This window comes from Choristoneura fumiferana, chromosome Z (assembly GCF_025370935.1).
Source record: "Choristoneura fumiferana chromosome Z, NRCan_CFum_1, whole genome shotgun sequence".
NCBI classification, from domain to species: domain Eukaryota; kingdom Metazoa; phylum Arthropoda; class Insecta; order Lepidoptera; family Tortricidae; genus Choristoneura; species Choristoneura fumiferana.
This window is the reverse complement of record NC_133472.1, coordinates 25,388,024-25,396,838: the sequence shown is the minus strand read 5'-3', so window position 1 is coordinate 25,396,838 and position 8,815 is coordinate 25,388,024. Positions and strand designations below refer to the sequence as shown.

General features: G+C 35.0%; 1 protein-coding gene across 1 annotated transcript in view; it reads left to right on the top strand.

Moving 5' to 3' along the window:
- The first annotated feature begins 2,153 nt into the window (after positions 1 to 2,153).
- The window catches only part of LOC141432500 (proton-coupled amino acid transporter-like protein acs), a 57,936-nt gene continuing 51,274 nt past the window's right edge, over positions 2,154 to 8,815 (top strand). Inside the window, exon 1 of the mRNA XM_074094093.1 lies at positions 2,154 to 2,339. Within this exon, the coding sequence (XP_073950194.1) occupies positions 2,271 to 2,339 (69 nt within the window). The 5' untranslated portion in view covers positions 2,154 to 2,270. The remainder of the gene's footprint in view (positions 2,340 to 8,815) is intronic.

Here is an 8,815-nt window from a genome sequence, read left to right as displayed (position 1 = left end):
AAATTTAACTCGAGTGAAACCGCGTACAAAGGGTAGTTATATTTTATTTATAAAGTTCAACTGACCTTTGTTGCCAAGTACTGACTGTCAGTGCCCTTAGTGTAATTTTCGGTTACAAAATACGTCACGATCGCGTACGCGTTAAAATCTCAATTTGTATGGAAACGCGAACATCGCAAACGTTCCGCTAGAGGCGCTCTTCGTGTTTACATATAAATTGAGATTTTAACGCGAACGCGATCGAGACGTATTTTGTAACCGAAAAATTACACTAAGGGCACAGGAGCTTCTTTTAGAAACTTTTCAACTACGATTGGTGACAACCAAAGGTGACAACATACTTTTGACTTTCGACCGATATACTTATCCGTCAGAACGTCTCTTTAGAAATGCCGTCAAGTTACTACTTATTATGTTTTTATATCATTGACATCTATGTACTTACCTTACGGCACTACACTGGCTGTTTGGAAAAAAACACGCAGCGCATCAATCATCAATATTACATTGACACAACACCTGTCACGTCGTCACTAAACTATAGTGGAAGGTCCACAAATCCGCGCTGTGAACAAATTTTGTGTGCCGTTTTAATTTTTTATATCAAGTAATAAGAGTCAATTTACGAGCAACTGTTTTGAAAAAAAAATCTACCTGTACCTACCTAGAAATTAAATCTATACGATGTAGTGCAGTGAAAATGCATCTAGCAAAGAAATAATAGCAAAGTTTTGGACTTTTTCTGTACAGGTCGATTCATAAGAGCTGGCACGAATGAATTAAATCAGCGAATGAAAGTATCTGTGTGTTACCTATTTGAATACACTGCACACAGATATGAAAATTACATGCTTCAGTCATTTTTCTACAAAAATGTCTAAGTGAATATTACATTACTTTCGTTCAATCCATTCGTGCCAACTCTTGTGAATCGACCTGTACCTACCTACCATAATCATTTCCATTTTTTTTATTTAGAATCACGTGTTTTGGTAATATATTTTTCTCCAACTTGCTCGGAAATGTTCCCATTAATTTTGGAAAAATCAACCGGGAAGTCCATCGTTATATGCGTTGATGCGATAATATTTAAAAAAAAAGTGGCATTACTTCCCGGACCTGTCCAAGAAGTGTTTTTTTATTGTGCAGGTTTTTTACTTTTAATTTCATCCAAGACCGAAAATTCACCAAACGTCCAATAGTCGCGTACAAAAACTTTGTTTTCTGCGTTTAGCTAATGCCAATAATGATTGTGTCCAAATCATTGTAATAAGGTGTATTTAGACTTCTCGCACTGCTAAATATTTTGTAACAAAGGTATTTTTTTTTTAATGTTGTGCGTTTAGGAATTGCCGCTTTAACTAAAAGTAAAAATTTATAATATTTATATTTACTAATCTTATAAGTTTTATTTTTAATTTATTTTGTTTACTTACTATATTTTGTGTGGAACCAAGTAGGTATACTATTCGGACCCAAATCTTTAAATATCGAAATTAATTTAAGGCGGGAACGTGAATTTCATTTTGTCGCAGATTTTCTGCCGTGTTATTTTTACGAAAATAAAATGAGTTCTACAAGTAGTGACAAAAATTATAATGGCCACACTACAAACTCCTAACTCGTAGCGCAGCATCTTTTATCAGTAGGTAAGGTTTATTTTTATTACTATTAAAGTGTTAATTTTGTTTAGATTGTAGGTAGATTGTTATATAAACATATTGTGTCAAATAAATATAATGTTTTCGTTTTATTTCCTCACATATTTAGAGAAAAGCAGTATACAGGCCTCGGCAGGGATGTCATTTCGTGGATTCGTATCTTTCAAAACAATACTCATCCACGAAATTACTTTTCCCGCCCTCTGCAGTTATATACTAATAAATAAAAAATGTTTGTAGTTGGCTGTTTATTTTAAATGAGGGCTAATAAAAGTAAGGACTACGGCTGGGTTTTATTAAAATAAGTATTGCTTTTTCTAAATACTTATTGATTTTGCGGTAGGAAGGGATGGTTAAAATTGTTAACTTCAAAGTTAATGTAAAATCAGAAACTGGAGGGATGCAGGTAAGAGGGCGCAGGCTGCTCAATGATTCGCGTGTGACGTCAGGAGCGCTCTCGTAGTTATAAGCTTGCGCGGGCGCAGCAACGCGCTCATTCTCATTCGCTTAACAGCGCGCATGCCGCGCGCCTCGCGTCACCTGGACCACAGTACAAGTGCATGACCGCGAACTTCGATTTAATTGTGTACAAACTGTTTTAGTGTCAAAATGCCGAAAAATATCCTAGCGGAGATGGGCTCCCAAGTGGGGCTCACCCCAGCCAGACAGAATAAGAAGGTAAGATAATTATTAGTTACGATGAACAAAGTTCTGGTTTAAATTATAATAAAAAGAAATGCAAATTCGACGAGGATACACTGTTTATTAACCATAACATATTTATATTATTGGTTGCTTATATTGACTCGTGAGTAAAGTGATTGCGTTTCGGTAAATGGCACGGGTATTTTCAGAGTGAGGCGATCGGCGAAATAAACTTTGTGCGGAATGAATGGCTAGCTAGACGCTCACGGCCAGCCCGAAATAGCCACTACCCGCACTACCATACCGCGACTAATGTCAATATCGTACAACTTTCGATCAATTTTGTAAAAAATCAGCAAGCTTAATCGGAAATAAACTATTTTTTCGCGTTATACTCATAATGAAATACGAGTCACATGTTAAAAGAAATAAGATATTCCATGTTTATTACCTTAATACTGGAAAATTATAAAATATACTATCTTGAAGATTGATTATTTACTAGACTTTTAAATATATTTAATATTAATCTAACGGGAATATGCCGCAACACTGGAACACGTTGAACGTGACTTTGCTGTTATGATTTATTATGTATACGACTTCAAAAAGGGTTAGCTGCAGGATTGTTTTGACCTTTTTAAAATTTTCGCGTGCAACTGTTTTTAAGTGTTTGCTGAATTAAAAAAGAAAACTAATTGGAGATGAGCTGTGGATGCGAAAATATTCATAAGAAATAACCAAATACATGCACAGGATTTTAAGCGAGAACTGGATGTAAGATCCGCAGCATTGCAAACAATCGTTCACAAATAATAATATTTTGTTTTGGACAGTCAAAGAAACTGAATCGCGTACCAGGGTGGAACCTTTTCATAATGAATTTAGAATTTCCTTTGGCATTATATTATGCCATTAGTAGCACAAAGGTTTCACAAGGATACATGATTTAGTTTCTTTCAAAAAGATTACACTTTAAAAACATGTCTATCCTGTCAGCCATATTATACTCCAGATAAGGCACCCTAGGATTAAAAAAAATAAGTACTTAAGGGGCTGTTTCACCATCCACTGATTAATTTTATTTGACGGATAAATTTAATAAATGGAAGGTGAAACAGGGGGTTAGATGTACTGCCGTTTCGGCAAAGTATTTTTCGCCAAATTTCACTTCCCAAAAAACTTATACCAGTAGTTCCATTTCCCAAACGAATCTTTAGCATATTAACATTTCGCATTTTATATTATCATTTGATTAATTATTTTTTGACGTTAGATAAATTTAATAATATGATAAGTGAAACATAGATGTTTTTCTGTAATACGTGTTTGGCAATAATTTTTTTCGCCAAATAACACTTCCGTAAAACTTATATCCCAGATCCATGGTCAGTCCAAAGTACGATCCCATCGTCCATCCGTCCGCATCCGTTTCGCATCCGTCCATCATCCGTCCGTCCGTCCGTCCATATTATCATTTGGCATAATTTCCGTCCATCCGTTGTCAAGTCCGTTATTATGACATCCGTTTATTCCATCCATCCGTTTTCTTCCGGCTCCATATTAGATTCCGTCCAAAAATCCGTTTGATCCAAAATGACACTTCGCACCGGTCCATCCACAGAATCCATCCTCCATCCATCCATCCATCCGTCCGTCCGTTAGGTTGTTCCGTCCATGGCGTAGCTGAGTCCGTCCATCCATCCGAATCCACGTCCGTCCGTCCGTCCATTTCCACTGAGGCATGTAGGTACGTAAGTGTTTTTCTCCAATATTGAATGCGGGGAATAAAACTAAAAGTGTTAAAATATTAAATAAAATGCTTTAAAAAGTTGCCCTTATACTTCCCGCGATACTTGTTTATTTTTTATTTTTTAAAGTACACAGCAGAAACTTCATGTCCCATTTCGTGACAAACGCATACATTTAGCATGTTTAGAAAATTATATTATATCAATAAAATAGTTATTTGTACAATAAGAGAGCAAAGTTGTTTTTTTGTTGCGAGTGTTGATTTTGAATCCCGAGTAAGCGAAGGATTCTATAATTGAATCACGAGCGTTAGCGAGTGATTCTAGTTTAGAATCCTAAGAGCAGTAGGTAAGGGATTCAAACACACGAGATGCAAAAAAACTTTGGTCTCGTGTGACACATACAATTTTTCACCTCAGCAGCGAGAACATAGGTTAGAATAAAATCACATATACTAACGCATTTACAAAACAAACAATATAAAAAATATATAAATAATACGACTATTAAGAAACAAATATAATAATCAAATTTAGAAACCTTTACTTAAAAATGATACGTAGGTACCTATAGTCGCCGTTACTTACATCTTCAAAAAGTCACTAAAAAGTTAAGAATGCCAGACAATGATCAAAAGTCTCCAGCAAGTAGAGAAGTTTTGAATTCGGAACAAAAAAGTGTCCAGTAGGTACGATACAAATCTCATACTCATAACATGCATTGTAATTTGAACTTACTTGTAAAATATGTCGTTTTTTTTTAATAGGTACCTACCTACTGCTCATCTTTGGGTCATTAAAAAGGTTGAACAATAAACGTATAAAATATTATAAGTGTTATTAAACCTTTAAATAATATATGTTTTTATTAGGATTTGTATTAAATAAACATAAATAGATTTAGCTGCAAATTCATTCAATTTGACAATAGTTATTTGTGCAACAAGAGAGCAAAGTTGTTTTTTGTTGCGAGTGTTGATTTTGAATTAAAAAGTTACTTTGTCTCACGGAGTGAGCAAAATGCGATTTTGCTCACTTATTTCTCATAGCAAAACCTGCCTGTTTGAGGTGCCGAGGTGAAAATATTTTTTCAACTCTAAGAGGTAGGCAGTATACGGAACGCTAGGTACTAAAAAAACAAGAGCAGCGGCTTTTGTGCAACGAGGTTGCATACTTTATTAAAAGAGTGGGATAATTTTGACATTTTGGAAATATTTCTTTTTCATGTAAATATTTCTTTATTATAGATATATTTAAATACTTACTATAAATTTAATTTAAATTTGTAATTTGATCCTATCTCTCGCTTTTTTCGTGTTGAAGTGAAAGTGCCAGATCAAAGTGAAGTTCAAATATTTGTAATTCAGTGAGTAGACCCAGCACTGTCTAGAATTTAAAAAAAAAAAGTTACTTTGTCTCACGGAGTGAGCAAAATGTGATTTTGCTCACTGGATTCTCATAGCAAAACTGGCTGTTTGAGGTGCTGAGGTGAAAAATGTATATCCTTCCACTTATGATCCACACAATAAAAAATAACTAGGAAAAAATTTTGATCAGGTTCGATTCCCTACATAAGTAATGAGTCAAATTAAAAAAAAATACCATTTTTATTAAATCTAAAATCAAAGCCATGGTTCCTAAGAACAGATTTCGCTATCTCTCATAGTTTCTGGTTTCTCCCTACTGACCCATTTGGATTGATCATCCTGTATATCTTTGAAATCTGTATTTTTGTAAAAAGACAGATATCAATAAAATCTAAAGTATAAGAGCTGTGCAATTGAAACTTTATAGTTTTAATAAGTCAACCACTGACATCATATCTCGATAATTTTGTTTATCTGGTATAATCCGAACCCAAGTTAAGAAGGTTCAAACATACGACGAAGCGCTTCGAGAAAAGGTAGGTAGTGCCCTTGCGCTTCGCTTGGCTCGTCTTGGCGGGGGCACTCGCGTGCCTTCAGATATGTATTTGTTTCATCCTGCAGGAAACGCTTCAACAAGAATTAAACGGAATCCGGAAAGACGGTCCATGTTTGTATTCCTAGGACAGCTTTATATAGAAAACATTGCTTTGCCATGTGTATGAAAATTTTTAACAAGCTACCGAGAAGCATACGGGATAGCTACCCCTGAATGTATTTAAAAAAAAGTTAGTTCAGATACTGTTAGAAAAGATAGTTTCTAGTACAGTTGTTTTTAGTGTTAGAAAATGTAATTTGCATGCTAGTATAAGAAAATTGTACATATATAGGTAAAGTCATTCACGATGACGCGTGCCATGGTTCTTATTACAATGTCTTTAATGTCTAATTTTCATAAAATCACACGTCTTCGTGGATGACACTAGGTATAGCAGGATAAGAAACCTTTTGTCTCATTACCATCTAATGACAGTTGATGTAACTATACTTATTCTAAGCAAATAAATCTTCTATTCTATCTTCTATTCTATTCTACGAAGTCCGTCGAATTTCCCGCGAATGAACCGCGCCGACAACCTTTTTTTTTTTGAGCCGCGCGCGGCTCGTGGCAATGGTTTTTAGACGCAATCAGCCAGAACCAAGAGGATGAGAATTAAAATTGTTTTTTATTCGAAATACTTGCACAGTGAATACATTTTTAGAAAATACAAACTGATAGACATAGATAGAAAAACCAGAAAAAGAGAGCAGCCCGAGACTAGCGCGCTCTTTGTATTTTCGATATGGTTTTACGGGATGACCGTAAAAGTAACAAATTTGGAGTTGAAATAAAAAATACAAAAATACTCCAAATAACCAATCATGATATTTTTAGAAGCTTTTCTTTAGCTTGCCCTGTTTGTTTTCGTACATTGTGCATTAAGGTAAGTCCAGCTAATCGACATACTTATCCACTCAAATCAAATGTAGGCAATGTTTCCGTAAGAAAAATAATCGCACTTTTTATAGTTGAAAAGTAAGAATATGCTTATTAGAAATACTGTTAAATTATGTTAATATTTTTTAATTTAAGCAGAGCCGCAGTACCTTTTTAATCAGATAGTAAAATCAGCATGGTGTCATGGTCGACCGCCACTCTATTGGAGAAGATCGTCATGCAATAAATTACTCGAAACAAAGATCGTCTAAATAGTTGAAGTTTAACTCGATGTGCTATAATATATACAATAGTTAACTATCATAACTATTAACTAAAGTATTAGAATATACTCAGCGACACAAAATTTGACACACTACATACAAAATTACCCATTAGGTACTGCTGCATTTGAGGGCCAGATTTTTTGCCTTGTAGTTAGACACTTTATAGACTTTGGACTTTAAAGCCAGTGCTTAATCTATATATATAAAAGAAGAAACTGACTGACTGACTGACTGACTGACTTATAGATCAACGCACAGCCCAAACCGCTGAGCCTAGAAACTTGAATCTCTTATATATATAAAAGAAGAAACAGACTGACTTATAGATCAACGCACAGCCCAAACCGCTGAGCCTAGAAACTTGAAATTTGGAATATATATTTCTTAGTAGATATAGACGCCCACTAAGAAAGGATTTTTCGAAATTCCCACGGAACAGGAAATAAATGGTATTTATATTTTCACTTCAAAATGACCCTATTTCTGTAAGTAAATATAATTAATAGAAACTGCACATTTGGCATGCAAGTAGGTAATACTAACAGCTAAAAAAAAATTTCAGGATTTTTCAAAATTCCCACGGGATAGTGAATAAATGGGATTTGTATTTTCACTTCCAATAAATGACCCTCTTTCCGTCACTATATTTATTAGAGACTTTACATTTGGCATGCAAGTAGGTAATACTAACAGCTGAAAAATATTTCAGGTTTTGTCAAAATTCCCACGGGATAGGGAATAAATGGGATTTATATTTTCGCTTAAAACTGGCCCTAACTCCGTTATTATAAATATTAGAGATTCCAAATTCGGCATGCAAGTAAGTTATACTAACAGCTACATCCTGCTCATCCTGGCCAGGATCGTCTCCGTAGAAGGGAACTCCTCAAAAGTTGATGGCACACACAGAGAGAGAGAGAGAGAGAGAGAGAGAGAGAGAGAGAGAGAGAGAGAGATTTATTTACACATATTCGATACACAGAAAAAAACACGTTAGGATGAAATAATAATTTAAAAAAAAACATCGAATAGTATAAATTGGGACCCACTCAGCATAATATTGCGGCAAGCCACAACGCTGTTTTTCAGTGGGACCCATAAGACCCAAAAGACTACATGATTGTTAAATTTCAATAACAATGCGTTTATATGAATACACCACCTAAGGTTGCAGCCAGGGTCGTCTGCTGATGACGGAACTCCTCAAGGGTGATAGCACAGATACGAAATTTTACCATATATAAGTGAATTCAATTTCAAAAAATAATCCTATATCGTGTATAAAGTCGCAGGCAAAAGAATTGCGAAGTACTTAACGTTTTCTAAAATTCCACCCCCGAATCAGAGAAACAGGGTTTCAAAGTTGGTTATGATTAATTACGTATGTAGGTTGATTTTTGAATTCTAAAAGTTGCACCCTTTGTCTAAAACGTCTGTCTGTATTTGTATTTCCATGCAATCCTCCGAAAAAAAATTATGGTAGAAAGTAAATGTAAATTTAACGCGAGCGAAGCCGCGGGCAAAAGCTGGTTTTATTTATATAGTAGAGTATCGGTGAGGTAGGTATCGGTCGGGTGACTGAAAGCCATGAGGTACGTAGTATCGTTAATTAGTGAGAAGGCATTGCATC